The 15,733-nt window shown below is 48.2% G+C and overlaps 1 protein-coding gene across 12 annotated transcripts in view; it reads left to right on the top strand.

Moving 5' to 3' along the window:
- OSBP2 (oxysterol binding protein 2) overlaps nt 1-15,733 on the top strand; it is a 208,400-nt gene that overhangs the window by 190,823 nt on the left and 1,844 nt on the right. For 9 of the 12 annotated variants that reach the window (XM_054240147.2, XM_035269708.3, XM_009009359.4 and 6 more), the window contains 8 exons: nt 37-154; nt 975-1,029; nt 1,267-1,413; nt 2,453-2,698; nt 4,118-4,238; nt 4,438-4,541; nt 4,613-4,708; nt 4,792-4,976. In XM_054240147.2, coding sequence (XP_054096122.2) covers nt 37-154; nt 975-1,029; nt 1,267-1,413; nt 2,453-2,698; nt 4,118-4,238; nt 4,438-4,541; nt 4,613-4,708; nt 4,792-4,976 — 1,072 coding nt within the window. Of the gene's footprint in view, nt 1-36; nt 155-974; nt 1,030-1,266; nt 1,414-2,452; nt 2,699-4,117; nt 4,239-4,437; nt 4,542-4,612; nt 4,709-4,791; nt 4,977-5,386; nt 9,750-13,670; nt 15,301-15,733 lie in introns of those variants that run through there. The other 3 variants (XM_078338308.1, XM_054240165.2, XM_054240158.2) reach the window with 3 other exon arrangements.

Consider the following 15,733-nt stretch of genomic DNA (forward strand, 5'->3'; position numbering starts at 1 on the left):
TGAAGTTACAAACTAAGGCTCTGCCTGTGTCTCTAGGAAGCCTCTTGACTCCCAAAGGAGAGGACAGTGAGGAAGATGAAGATACCGAGTACTTTGATGCCATGGAAGATTCCACATCCTTCATCACCGTGATCACTGAGGCCAAGGAAGACAGGTGAGGTGGCTGCAGCTGGGCAGAGCTTTCCTGCCCTGGCCTTTTCACCAGCTAACTACTTAGCTACTTGGGGTTTTCTTTCCTTTAAATCTTGCTTCAGCCAGGCCTAGTGGCTCCCGGCACTTAGGGAACCCAAGGTAAGAGGACTGCTTGAACCCAAGAGTTTGAGACCAGCCTGGGCAACACGGCAAAATCCTGTCTCTACAAAAAATACAAAAATTAGCCAGGCATGATGGTGCATTCTTGTAGTCCCAGCTACTTGGGAGGCTGAGGTGGGAGGGTCACTTGAGCCCAAGGAGGTCAAGGCTGCAGTGAGCTATGATCGCACCACCGCACTCCAGCCTGGGCAACAGAGAGATCCTGTCTCCAAAAATCAATTATCTATTTATCTGTCTTGGTCCAGATAGGATTTCATTGCTGCGTGAGCCTCACAGAGTACACTTACACAACCTAGCTGGTAGAGCCTGCCACACACCAGGGCTATAAGGCACAGCCTATTGCTCCTGGGCTACAAACCTGTACAACATGTGAGTGTACAGTATATTGTAGGCAATTGTGACACTGGTAAGGATTTCTGTATGTGCACATGAAAAGGTATAGTTAAAACATAGTATGATACTCTCATGGGACCACTGTCATATACACTATCTGCCATTGAAATATTGTTATACAGTGCCTGTCTACACACACAGAACACACGGCAGTGACCAGGACATTTACAAGCAATGTAAACAATGTTGCCTGGATAGAGGATGGGCCAGGTCCCAAGGAAGCCTCGAGATTTGTCAATAACTTGCCTCCCGCTTTGTGCTCCCTGCAGAAAAGCTGAAGGTAGCAGTGGAACAAGTTCCGTGGACTGGAGCTCGACAGACAATGTAAGCGACGTGACAGGGGAGCACTGTAAGGGCCAGCAGGCAGGCCCAGCACTCTGGCTGCCTTCAGGTCCCTGATCTGCCTCCCATGCCCCAGTCCAGGAGCACCATCCTGCCCTTCCACCAGCAGTGTGCCGGTGGCCGGCGTGGTGCCCATCCTCAGTGGGGAGGGCAGAGACACCTGGAAGCCGAGGGGGTGCTCTGGCCTCCACTGATGGGGTGGCCCCACTCCTGTGGCAGATACTAGATGGTGCCTCACTCGTGCCCAAGGGTTCATCCAAAGTCAAGAGGCGAGTTCGCATCCCCAACAAGCCCAACTACAGCCTTAACCTCTGGAGCATCATGAAGAACTGCATCGGCCGGGAGCTCTCCAGGATCCCCATGCCGGTGGGTCCTCTGGGGCTGCTTTCCTGTGCATGGCTGAGAAGTAACGGCCTGTGTGAAGTACACACAGCCTTGGAATGTCATTTTCTTAATGGCATCTGAGGAGCATGTAACTAATTATCTAATCGTCTACACTGGCATTGCCCAATCTTCAAAAGTACAGGCATCTTTGGGCTCTGGTGAAAGGAGCCAGGGAGAAGCTCTGCATGGATCGGCAATGTGGGGAGCCCCAGAGCACCTCTGGTCTTTTCACCAGCTGTCTACTTAGCTACTTAGCTGGATCTCACAGGGCCTTACTGTGTCCCAGCTGTCCTGATCTGTAGATGGGGAGTGGCAGGATGGTGCTGTGTGTGGAGGGGTGGTCCGTCCTTCAGCTGGCAGCCATCCCTGGTGCCATCCCCAGGAAATGCAGGCTCAGTGTGGGCACACAGCTGAGGGCAGGGCTTGCATCCTCAAGCCAGCAGGATACGGTGGTATCTCCACCAGGCCAGACAGTTCCACTGTGTGACCCAGAACAAGTTCCTTCACATCTCCAGCATCTGTGTCCACATCTGCAGAGTGGGGAGAATCACAGCACCCCCTTCAGTGTCCGGGAGGATGGAGCAAGATAACACGGGGGAAGCTGAGACTCATACCCGATGGCATCATGGTGGAGAGACTGACCCTGCCCTATGTGACACCGAGACAGGAGCCCTGGGCCTCACCCGTCCTGGGCCAGGCCCCATCACAGCTCAGAACATGGGGAAGCCCCACTTCCTCCACCCACAGACTCGTGCTCATTCACTCACTGAAGATGCAGCAGTGGGCCAGGCAGAACCCCTAGCCTCGGTGGGTGGGTGTCCATGCAAGCCGGGGGAGCAACAGCGAACATAAGAGTGTGTTGGATGCAGCAGGCCAGGTGGGGAGGGCTGGAGAAAACAGGCAGGAGGGGCCAGGGAGGTGATGGCATGGGGGCCGCAGTGTTTCCCCGAACATCCGAGAAAAGTAAAGACACTGTGCCAAGCCAGGGCTGGTGCCCACCTGACTGCCCGCCCACCCACAGGTGAACTTCAACGAGCCCTTGTCCATGCTCCAGCGGCTGACGGAGGACCTGGAGTACCACCACCTGCTGGACAAGGCGGTGCACTGCACCAGCTCAGTGGAGCAGATGTGCCTGGTAGCCGCCTTCTCCGTGTCCTCCTACTCCACCACGGTACACCGCATCGCCAAGCCCTTCAACCCCATGCTGGGGGAGACTTTCGAGCTAGATCGCCTCGACGACATGGGCCTGCGCTCCCTCTGTGAGCAGGTGAGCAGGTCAGGCTGGCACTGGGTGGTGCCTGCCCACACTCTGGCCAGGCTGTTCCTGCCAGGCCCAGGGTGACAAATGGGATGTAGCCTCTGACCCCAACCGCCCATACCCAAGGAGCCATCTAGCTGAGGGCCAGACACAGGCACACAGCCTCCTGGAAACAGGGAGGGGCATGAGAGGACAGCCTGGTAAGGACAGGGTCGGGACTGGTGTGTAGAGAAGGGGACAGCAAGCTCCAGGCCAGGCTGCTGTGGGCACTGCTGGGGAGGAGTGTGGGGTCACCACCAAGCTGAAAGAAGCAGGCAGGAAGAGCCTGGGCTGTGCTTAGTGGGATGGACTCTGTCCTGGCCAGTGACAGCAGCCTGTCCCCACCACCCCTGCCCCACAGAGACTCGCCAAGACCCAGGCCCAGCAGCCAGGAGCCTCAGCAGTGGCAGCCCCATGCTGGGCCTCGGCGTCCTCGTTGGAAACGAGGCAATTCTGTTGGTGCCAGTGCTGCCCTGGCCCCTGGGATGAGCGTGGGATGCTGGTCATTCACAAATCCTGGGTGCTAGTTGAAGAGGCCGCAGCTGCTGTGAGGCCTTGTTAGGAGGTGGCTGCAGTGACCCACATAGGGGTGGGGTGCCCAGACCCGGGGAAGTGGGAAGCCAGAACACAGGCAGCTTTTGAAGGATGAGCCAGCCAGTTTGTCGACACTTTGGATAAGGGGTGGTCAGAGAGCAGCTTTGCTGATGCAGAGAGGTTGAGGGGAGGAAAGGAGCAGAGGTGGAGGGGAAGCAGCTGGAGGGCAGTGCACCCGGGGTGGTGGCTGCCTCCTGACCTATGAGAGGAGCCCTCTGCTGCAGTGGGGGAAGTGGCCCACAGGGAGGCCTGGGAAGCTGGAGGTAGGAGTGGAGGGGGCAGATGCTGGGTGCGATTTGAAGGAAGAACAGGCAGGCTTGCTCAGGGTTAGAGGAAGAGCGCAAGGAGGGCCAGAGAGGCTGCAGAGCGTGTGGTATAAGCGGCTGGAAAGGCAGGGTGCTGAGGTGAAGGCGAGGAGGAGGCAGAGCTTCCCACAGCCCCTTGGGGAGGCTAACAGCTGAGCTCAGGGCCAGCTCACCCATCTCCCGGGGTGGTTGGCAGCTGGGCCTGCACTCCTGGGACATAGGAAGCAAGTGGGCACCTCTTACAGAGACAGCAAATTAGGCCAGGCGCACTGGGGGCAGCGGGAGCCCAGGTTGAGCCTGTCCAGGGGCAGGGCTACACTGGTTTCTGTCCTAGGGAGTGAGTAGGCTCAGGAGAGGGAAGCCTGGGCCCCGGCCATCCAAAAACTAGCTATGCCTGCTGAGACAGGGCAGGCTGTCCCTCCCTGGCCGGGGGGAGGTGAGGCTGGGCTCGTGTCTGGCAGATGCTCACACCCTGTGGGTCTGGTCTCAGGTCAGCCACCACCCCCCCTCAGCTGCACACTACGTGTTCTCCAAGCATGGCTGGAGCCTCTGGCAGGAGATCACCATCTCCAGCAAGTTCCGGGGAAAATACATCTCCATTATGCCACTAGGTGAGCTGGGGCCCTGTGCCTTCCTGGGACAGAAAGACATTCTGCTTAAAAGGGAGGATTCTGCAGACACAAAAGCCTGCTGGGGGCTTCCAGGGGAGAATGCCCAGTAGGTCTGCCTCCCAAGACACCGGGATCTAAGGGCAGGCTGGCCAGAGCTCTGCATGGGGGGCATGACCTCTGACCTGTCCCCTGCCTCCAGGTGCCATCCACTTAGAATTCCAGGCCAGTGGGAATCACTACGTGTGGAGGAAGAGCACCTCAACGGTCCACAACATCATCGTGGGCAAGCTCTGGATCGACCAGGTCAGGGGCGCCCTTGGGGAGGGGGTGCACAGGCTGGGGGCTGGCCGCTGACGACGGCTCTCCTTCACCAGTCAGGGGACATAGAGATTGTGAACCATAAGACCAATGACCGATGCCAGCTGAAGTTCCTGCCCTACAGCTACTTCTCCAAAGAGCCAGCCCGGAAGGTAAGCAGGGCCGGCCACCTCTGAGCATCCCAGGGGGCCCAGAGCAGAGTGTACACCCATGCTGGTCCTGCCACTGTCCACAGGTAACAGGAGTGGTGAGTGACAGCCAGGGCAAGGCCCACTATGTGCTGTCCGGCTCGTGGGATGAACAAATGGAGTGCTCCAAGGTCGTGCATAGCAGCCCCAGCAGCCCCACCTCCGATGGGAAGCAGAAGACAGTGTACCAGACTCTGTCAGCCAAGCTGCTGTGGAAGAAGTACCCACTGCCGTAAGTAGCACTGGCAGGGGTCAAAGGAGAGAGGAGGAGGGCAGTGGACAGAAAGCAACTGACAGGCACAGGAGGTCAGGAGGGTTCAGTCCACACATGGGCAGAGAGGAGTCTTATGCAGCTGACATCCCAGTGTGAAGGCAGACTCCCAACAGTAAATACATGTCAAACTATCAGATGGTAGCAAACACTACGCAGACTTTAAATGAGGTGGTAGGACACAGCCCCTCCCTGTTCTTCCGTACAAGAAATACAAAACATACTTGAAAATAACCACAGGGAACAGCAAGCTATAAAACGTGGCATAGGAAGTTCCCAAGAGAACAAATCGAAATTCAACAAAGGAAAAATAACTGAAATTGAGAACCCGATGGAATTGTTTATAGCTAGACTTTATCATCTGAACACAGGTCAGAAGAAGTGATCGAACTGCATTTAAAAAGACAAAACCAGGTGGGCGTTAATCCCAGCACTGTGGGAGGCTGAGACTGGTGGATGACCTGAGGTCAGGAGTTCAAGACTAGCTTGGCCAAGATGGTGAAACCCTGTCTCATTAACTGGTGTGGTGGTATATGCATGTAATCCTAGCTGCTTCGGAAGCTGAGGCAGGAGAACTGCTTGAACCCGGGAGGTGGAGGTTGCAGTGAGCCAAGATCATACCATTGCACTCCAGCCTGGGAGAGAGTGAGATGCCATCTCAAAAAAAAAAAAAAAGATAAAACCCAGGAAAGACAAGAAGCTACAGGGAGAACACAGAATGAGGTCCCCGCAGCAGGCTCCCTGGCCTTCCAATGTCGAGTCTCCACCAAAATGAAGACCAAAAAAAAATTCTAATAGCTTCCAGCAAGAAGGAGATTTCAGTTGAGGATAAAAAGTCAGTCTGACATCAGATTTTTCAACAACCAACACTGGATTAATATTTTCTAAGTTATGAAATTAGAAAGTAGAATTTTCTATCTGGTCAAACTATCATTCACATATGTGGCCATATCCTTCGGCATGCAGCCTCCGATTTTGTGAGGCAAAACTTCTAACGATGAAAACATTATTGGGACGGGTGCAGTGGCTCCCGCCTGTAATCCCAGCACTTTGGGAGGCCAGGAGTTTGAGACTACCCTGGCCAACATGGTGAAACTGTCACTACTAATAATACAAAAATTAGCCAGATGTGGTGGTGGCGCCTGTAGTCCCAGTTACTCACAAGGCTGAAGCATGAGAATCATTTGAACCCAGGAGGTGGAAGTTACAATGAGCCAAGATCGTGCCACTGCACTCCAGCATTGGAGAGGGAAAAAAATGAAAACTATATTGGACATAGTACTTTAAAGGGGGGATGGGGGAGCAAGGACTTTACAATAGATGAATAAAGTAAGAGTGTTTTTTGTTGTTGTTTGTTTTGAGATGGACTCTCACTCTGTTGCCCAGGCTAGAATGCAGTGGCATGATCTCAGCTCACTGCAAACTCCACCTCCCAGGTTCAAGTGATTTTCCTGCCTCAGCCTCCTGAGTAGCTGGGACTATAGGCACCACCACCACACCCGGCTAATTTTTGTATTTCAGGTAGAGACAGGTTTTCACCATGTTGGCCAGTCTGGTCTTGAACTCCTGACCTCAAGTGATCGGCACCTCGTCCTCTCAAAGTGTTAGAATTACAAGTGTGAGCCACCACACCCAACCTAAAAGTTATTTTTTAAACAATTACTAGGATCAAAGAAAAATAGAAAATATGCCCGTAATAATGCAGATTTAAAAGTTTAGATAATGTTAGCATGAGGGAATTTGGGGAGAAGGGGAAGGACCTCAGGGATGTGAAGAAATGCTAAGTTCTTATTAGAAGGAAGAAGCATTTATAAGATTGTTATAGAGAAAATTGAAAAGTAGCACAAACAAAAACAGTGAATTAGCATAACAGCAATAGGTCCAAGGGTCAATGATTGCTTCATTGATAAACTTCATCTATTTATATTTTATTATAATCAGTTAAAAAGCAAAGTACTGACAAACTGGATTTTTTTTTTTTTAAGAGACAGAGTCTCGCCGTTATCCAGGCTGGCATTCAGTGGCACAATCACAGTTCACTGCAGCCTCAAACACCCATATTCAAGTGATTCTCCAACCTCACACTCCTGAATAGCTAGGACTATAGGTATGCACCACCATGCCTGGGTAATGTTAAAAAATTTTTTGTAGGGACAGGGTCTCACTATGTTGCCCTGTCCAATCTCAAATTCCTGGCCTCAAGTAATCTTCCAGCCTCAGCCTCTCAAAGTGCTGGGATTACAGACACAAGCCACTAACTCCAGCCTAATTGGATTTGTTAAAATCCGGATACCTGAGCCTTCTAATAGATTCCCAAAATATGAAGGTATACAAAAGTCAAAAGACATATATCATGAAAATACTAACCAGCAAAAGCTATAATAGCTATATTAATATCAAGTAAGATAGACTTTAGGACAAAAGCATTATTAAGGAAGGGAAAGTTGCTATATAATAAAAGGTTGAGTTCAACAAAAAATATAATATTTTTAAACATTATGCATATAATTAAAATGCCTCAAATATATACAAAGCACATATTGATACTTAAGGAAGAAATGGATAAATCCATCACCACAGTAGGAGACTGGGAGGTTTCTAAATACCTTGCTCACTTGCAGATAGGTCAAATGGAAAAAATTAAAAACAATCCAGCAAGTATATGGAGACTGAAACAATACAGGCTATACAGACTCACGGATGCCACCCTGAGAAAATACTTTTTCTCAAGTATACATGGATTGTATGCAAAAATTGATCATGGACTAAACCCTAATGAAAGCCTCACGGATGTACAGATCTGTGATGGCAGGTGGATCACCTGAGGTCAGGAGTTCTAGACTATCCTGGCCAAAATGGTGAAACCCCGTTTCTACTAAAAATACAAAAATTAGCTAGAAATAGTGGCAAGTGCCTATAATCCTACTCTGGAGGCTAAGGTGGGAGAATCGCTTGAACCTGGGAGGCAGAGGTTGCAGTGAGCTGAGATGGCGCCAGTGTACTCCAGGCTAGGTGACAGAGTGAGACTCCGTCTCAGGAAAAGAAAAAATTACACTGGCTGGATCCAACAAAAGCAACGCTTTGAAGGAAATATGTGGCCTTAAATCATTTAAATAATGTCGAGGCTTTCTCCTTTCTGAGTATCAATTCTAATATTAGAAAGTTCAACATAGAAATTCAAAGAGACCTCATCCCTACCAAAAAAACAAAGATTTCTTTTTCTCAATTAGCCAGGCATGATGCTGCATTGCCTGTAGTCCTGGCTACTCAGAAGGACTGAGATGGGAGGATCACTTCGGCCCAGGAGGTCAAGGCTGCTGCAAGTTGTCAACACACCACTGCACTCCAGCCTGTCTTGCTCCAGACAGAGCAAGACCCTGTCCCAAAAAATAATAATTTTGGCCAGGTGTGGTGGTTCATGCCTATAATCTCCAGTATTATTCCATTTTCACACTACTATAAAGATACTACCAGAGATTGGGTAATTTATAAAGGAAAGAGGTTTCATTAACTCACAGTTCTGCATGATTAAAGAAGCCTCAGGAAACTCAATCATGGTGTAAGGTGAAAGAGAACCAAGTAACTTCTTCACAAGGCAGCAGGAGAGAGCAGGGGAAACAGCCACTTACAAAACCATGAGATCTCGTGAGAACTCACTCACTCTCACAAGAACAGTGACCACCCCCATGGTCTAATCACCTCCCACAAGGTCCCTCCCCTGACGTGGGGATTACAATTTAGATTATAATTTGAGATGAGATTTGGATGGGGACATAGCCAACCCATATCATCTTACCATTTTGCAAGGCCAAGTTGGGAAGATTGCTTGAGGTTCAAGAATTTGAGACGAGCCTGGGTAACGTGGCAAGTCCCCATCTATATATCAATAATAAGAAGAAGAATAAAAGAAGAAATCAATAAAAAGATAAAGCCAAAAGTGGATTCTTTGAGGCACAAAAAACTGTCAAATTAGGAAACTACTGGCAAGACTGATCAAGATAGAAATAAGTATTATTAATGAAAAAGGTTTAATGTGACATATGAAGTATAAAGACATGATTAAAACTTAGAGGAACAAATTCTTAGAAAACTACAACAAGAACTAACTCTAGCTGGGCACAGTGGCTCACACCTATAATTCCAGCACTTTGGAGAGGCAAGGCAGTTGGATCATTTTTAAGCCCATGAGTTCAAGACCAACCTGGGCAACAGCAAGATCCTGTCTCTACAAAAAAAAAAAAAAAAAAAGAGAGAACTGACTTCCAGAACAAATAAAACACACGACTACTCCTATAATAAAGTAACTGAGGCAACAGTTTAGAAATTACCATAAGAAAAGCACAAGGCCCAGTTAATTTTACAGGTGAATTCTCCCAATTTTTCCAGAATCATTATTCCAATTTTATATAAAATGTTCCAGATCATAGAAAAAGGAAATAATTACCTGTCCTATACTGTGAAGCCAAGATAACCCTTATACCAAATTGGGCTAAACTAGCAGTAGGAAAAAAAAGTTCTACCCTATTTCACTTATATTAATAAATATATAAGGAAAAATCCAAAACAAGATTGAATTTATCCTGGGTATACAGAATGATTTCATATTAGAAAAATTCATAGAGTAATCATATTCACAGGTTTCAATAGATTCAGAAAAAGCATTTTAGTGCCTAGATGCCTAGATATAAGATTAATATACAAAAGCCAACTGCATTTCTATATACTAACAGCAAACAACTAGAAAAATGTAATTTAAGACAAGACACCAAGGCTGAGCATAATGGCTCACACCTGTAATCCCAGCACTTTGGGAGGCTGAGGCAGGCAGATCACCCGAGGTCGGGAGTTTGAGACCAGCCTGACCAACATGGAGAAACCCTATCTCTACTGAAATACAAAATTAGCCAGGCATGGTGGCACATGCCTGTAATCTTAGCTACTCGGGAGGCTGAGGCAGGAAAATCACTTGAACCTGGGAGGCAGAGGTTGCAGTGAGCCGAGATTGTACCATTGCACTCCAGCATGGGCAACAAGAGCGAAACTCTGTCTCAAAAATAAATAAATAAATAAATGACACCAATAAACAGCATATAATATCAAGGACCTCTATAGGGAGTATTATAAAGCTTTAATAAGAGATACCAAAGAAGAGCTAAATAAATGGCGAAATATACAAAGTATTGTAAAGATGTCATGATCTAAAAAGTCAGTAAATCAAACAAAACCCCAATACGGACTTTCATGGAACTTGATATTAGAATTTTTAAAATTTATATTGAGATATAAAGGGCCAAGACATTTCTGAAGACCAGAGAGGACTTGCCCTACTAGATACCAGGATTTTTATTTTGAAACTATAGTTAACAGAATAGTGAGCCCAGAAACAGACCTAGGGATATATGTATCTCTGATATATGACAGAGGTGGCATATCAGATCTTGTGGGAAAGATGGAATGGCTCACCAAATGGATCTGGGTAAAAATGATTGTCCCTATGGAAAAAGATGAACTTAATTGCTCCATCACATTATAAAGAAAATCAACTCCAAATAATGGCCTTACAAATAATATTACGTTTGACTTACTGTAAACAGTGACTTAAGTTTAAAAGCATAAATATCTTTCAGACCTTAAGGAAATATTAAAGCACAAACGTTAATATATTTGACCATATTAAAATACTTTTGTTCATTGAGAACTTTTACTCACTAAAAGGCAATTTAACAAAAGCGAACAGACGATGCATAAACAAACTTGGAGAAGGTAATCATAATACATACCTACGCTTGACAGAGGATTATTATAAAGAATACAGAGTATTTTATCACAGTGAAAAATAATAATTTTAAAAAGATCACATAAAGAACTTTTTTTTTTCTTGAGGTGGCATCTCACTCTGTCACCCAGGCTGGAGTGCAGTGGTGAAATCTCGGCTCACTGCAAACTCCGCCTCCGGGTTCAAGCGATTCTCCTGTCTCAGCCTCCTGAGGATCTGGGATTACAAGCACATGCCACGATGCCTGACTAATTTTTGTATTTTTAGGAGGGACGGGGTTTTGCCATGTTGGCCAGGGTGGTCTCGAACTCCTAACCTCAGGTGATCTGCCTGCCTCCACATCCCAAAGTGCTGGGTGGCATGAGCCACTGTGCCCAGCCCACATAAAGAAATTCTAATCAACAAATAATATAAAAGTAATGGGAAAATGTGCAAGAGTCATGAACAAGAATTTTGCAGAAAAAAAAAATATATGGCCAGTTCATCACATAAAAACTATGTATGTTGAAGAAGCCACAGATCTACAGGATCTGATACATTGCTGCTGGCAGTGTAAATTGGTGCAAGACTCTGGAAAACAGTTTGGCTTTAGTTCTTAAAGATGAACAATCCGATGGACATGGTGGCTCACGCCTGTAATCCCAGCCCTTTGGGAGGCCAAGGGAGGGGGACCACCTGAGGTCAAGAATTCGACCCCAGCCTGGCCAACATGGTAAAACCATGTCTCTACTAAAAATACAAAACTTAGCCAGGCGTGGCCAGGGTTCCCACAGCCAGAAGGATTCACCCACAGAGCCCCTCTACAGAGCATACATAAGAAATCTACCTTTTAATATGTTTCAGGGAGACACAGATGCTATCTTTCAGGATCTCAGCATAAGGAGTATATAGCTAGTCAGAGACAAAGACACAGACAAATTTAAAGGATTCTACTATAGGCTGGGCGCGGTGGCTCAAGCCTGTAATCCCAGCACTTTGGGAGGCTGAGGCAGGTGGATCATGAGGTCAGGAGATCGAGACCATCCTGGTCAGTATGGTGAAACCCCGTCTCTACTAAAAATACAAAAAAAATTAGCTGGGCGTGGTGGCGTGTGCCTGTAGTCCCGGCTACTCAGGAGGCTAAGGCAGGAGAATTGCCTGAACCCAGGAGGCGGAGGTTGCGGTGAGCCGAGATCGCGCCATTGCGCTCCAGCCTGGGTAACAAGAGAGAAACTCCGTCTCAAAAAAAAAAAAAAAAAGGATTCTACTATATAGAATTTGATGAAGCGGATTCCCTTAAGGAAGCTTTGAAATATGATGGTGCACTGTTGGGTGATCAGTCACTTGATGTGGACACTGCAGAAGGCAGAAAGCAAGATAAAGGCAGCTTTGGATTCAGAAAAGGTGGACTAGATGACGAGGCTTCAAGGATGACTTCTTAGGAGGCCGGGGAAGTAGTCACCCAGCTGACTGGTGAACAGGCCCCACAATGGGCAGCCGCTTCAGAGATGGCCCTCCACTGATCCAACATGATTTCAGAGAACGGACAAAAGAGGGAAGAACAGAGACCACGGCTCCAGCAACCTCAAACCATTGCAACACTCCTCAATCAAGTAGCCAATCCCAACTCTGCTATCTTCGAGGGTGCCAAAACGAGAGAGGAAGTCATTCACAAGGAGCAAGAATGAGCCTGCGGTTGGGAAGGAATGGGCTGTGGGGGGATTGGAGCAGGACCACAGCCTGGTGACCACCTCCCCCCTCCAGGCGTTCCTGCAGCTTCCACTCCTGTGCCTGCCATTGCCCTCCCCACACAGCTTGCTGAGCGTATACCAGCTGTTAAAAAGCTGTTTTTAGTACATTCTGGGCTTTGCTGTATCTATCTAGTACCTGTTTGTCCATTTTGTGTGTGTGTTATTTTTTGTTGTTTTGTTTGAGAGGGAGCCTCGCTCTGTTGGCCAGGCTGGAGTGCAGTGGTGTGATCTCAGCTCACTACAACCTCCACCTCCCAGGTTCAAGTGATTTTCCTGTAGCTGGGACTACAGGCATGTGCCACCACACCCAGCTATTTTTTTGTATTTTTAGTAGAGACAGGGTTTCACTGTGTTATCCAGGATGGTCTCGATCTCCTGACCTCGTGATCTGCCCGCCTCAGCCTCCTAAAGTGCTGGGAGGGGAACCTCGACCACATGTTCCAACTGGTCCACTGGATGTGGTCGAGGGTCCCCTCTCTGGTCAGCTGCAGTGAATGGCCAGCTGGTTTCTTTTCTGCTGGGCCAAGGCACTTTGGGAGTCCGGGGGTAGTGCTGGTGCTGTGCTGGGCGGACTGCAGCATTGACATGGCATTTTCCCAAATCCCTGTGGCTTGTGTTTGTTTCTCTGTTCCTAGCATAGGCAACATAATGAGATACTGTGCTTCCCAACTCCCCTTCAATTCATAGCCAAAATGGGTCTAGAATCTGGTACTTTGCTCATTTCCTTTGATAAATTAAATTGCACTATGCAGAGCTGTCAGGAACCGTCAGATAACCACATAGGACTGCAGCTGTCTAGGTCTGTGGCCGCATCTTAGGGACACACTTGATTGTTTCCACATGTAGGGTTCAGCAGTTACCTGGGAGGGGCTAGGCTTTTGAGCTTGAATGCCTGCCTGTGAACAGATGAAAAATCCTTCAGTACCCAAATCCCGGTCTATCCTATGGGGAGCAGTTGGGCCAGCCAGCAGCAAGCGCCTAGGAAGGAGACCCTCGCTGGGTGATGGCAGGGCCCAGGGTGGCCTGGGGCGTCCAGTGTAGTGTGCTTAGTAATTGGTCACTAGCCGTCATCCCTGGCTTCTCCTACTTTGTCTCTGTTACAAGCCCTCAGCAATCCACAGAACTCTCTCTCCTTCATTCCCCCATCAGCTTCTCTGCTTCTGAGATAAGAACCATTTGTGTAACACCAATACTTAAGAAAGACATGCATTATGTGGTGTCATCAAACCGGATGCCTTCAGATGACTACTTACATCTTCAATGTGGATAAGAGAAAGAAACAAAACAAATGCATCCAAATTCCTGGGCAACCCAGTTGATTTTCTTCAAATTAAGAATGGAATTCCAAACACAACACATTCAGCTACATTGCAGAAAGTAAATCTATGAATATGGTATTTTGTGAATGCTCTTTTAAAATAAAACCTTACATAATTAAAATATAGATATCTTAGGAAAGATGGACTAACTTACAACCCAAGTAGAGAAAGTACACACAAGGCCTACTGGACAGCCATACAACCCTGCACTCAACAACCGTGGCAAATGCGTTCTCTTCAATCACATGGAGCGTGTGGAAAAACTGCCCATATACTGGGCCATAAAGCAAATTTCAAAGGACTAAAATTATGCCAACTATGTTGTCTGACTCCAAGGCAATTATGACAGAAAAAAATGACTAGAAAAATCCCCATCTGGGATGGGCGCAGTGGCTCATGCCTGTAATCCCAACACTTTGGGAGGCCAAGAGAGGCTGACTAGTTGAGGTCAGGAGTTCAAGACCAGCCTGGCCAACGTGAGAAAACCCTGTCTCTACTAAAAATACAATAAAATTAGTTGGGCATGGTGGCATGCCCTGAAATCCCAGCTACTCAGGAGGATAAGACAACAGAGTTGCTTAAACCCAGGAGGCAGAGGCTGCAGTGAGCAGAGATCATGCCACTGCTCTCCAGCCTGGGTCACAGAACATGACCCTTTTTTTTTTTTTTTTAAGATGTTGTCTCGCACTGTCACTCAGGCTGCAGTGCAATGGTGCAATCTTGGCTCACCGCAACTTCCACCTCCCAGGTTCAAGTGATTCTCCTGCCTCAGCCTGAGGCCAGTAGCTGGGATTATAGGCACCCACTACCACGCCCAGCTAATTTTTATATTTTCAATAAAGACAGGGTTTCACCATGTTGGCCAGGCTGGCCTTGAACTGACCTGACGTGATCCACCCACTTGGCCTCCCAAAGTGTGGGATTACAGGAGTGAGCCACTGTCCCCTGCCAAGACCTTGTCTAATAAATAAATAAAACAAAACAGACTAGGCACAGTTGCTCACGCCTGTAATCCCAGCACTTTGGGAGGCCAAGGTGGGTGGATCACCCACCTGAGGTCAGGAGTTTGAGACCAGCCTGGCCAACATGACAAAACCCCATCTCTACTAAAAATACAATAAAATTAGCTGAGATGTTGCCTTGCACTGTCACCTGGGCTGGAGTGCAATGGTTCAATCTAGGCTCACGGCAACCTCTGCCTCCTGGATTCAATTCTCCTGCCTCAGCCTGAGGCCAGTAGCTAGATGTTGCCCAGGCTAGTCTCAAACTCCTAACCTCAAGTGATCCACCAGCCTCGGCCTCCCAAAGTGCTGGGATTACAGGCATGAGCCACCGTGCCATCTTAAAAAAAAAAAAAAAAAGACCAGGCAAGGTGGCTCACGCCTATAATCCCAGCATTTTGGGAGGCTAAGGCAGGTGGATGACCTGAGGTCACAAGTTCGAGACCAGCCTTGCCAAAATGGAGAAACCCCGTCTCTACCGAAAATACAAAAATTAGCTGGGTGTAGTGGCATGTGCCTGTAATCCCAGCTACTCGGGAAGCTGAGGCAAGAGAATCGCTTGAACCTGGGAGGCAGAGGTTATGGTGAGCCAAGATCACACCATTGCACTCCAGCCTAAGCAACAAGCATCTCAAAAAACAAAGCACATAATAAAAAAGAAGAAAGGCAATTCCTAAGCTAGGCAATTCCCAGAGAAGTCTCATGTGGCAAAACAGCGACAGGTTGGACACCTGAGCATGGGAGGTGCAAGGAGTGGAAGGCAGCTGTCTACAGCCACTGGGTTCCACTGGGTGGGCTCACTGGGGTGGGCCCAGGGCCAAAGGGAGCCCTGGACATGGGGTGCTAGAGGGTGAGGCAGCCTGGGAGGGGAGACCCTACCAAGCAGGGGGGA

This window comes from Callithrix jacchus, chromosome 1 (genome assembly GCF_049354715.1).
Source record: "Callithrix jacchus isolate 240 chromosome 1, calJac240_pri, whole genome shotgun sequence".
NCBI classification, from domain to species: Eukaryota; Metazoa; Chordata; class Mammalia; order Primates; family Cebidae; genus Callithrix; species Callithrix jacchus.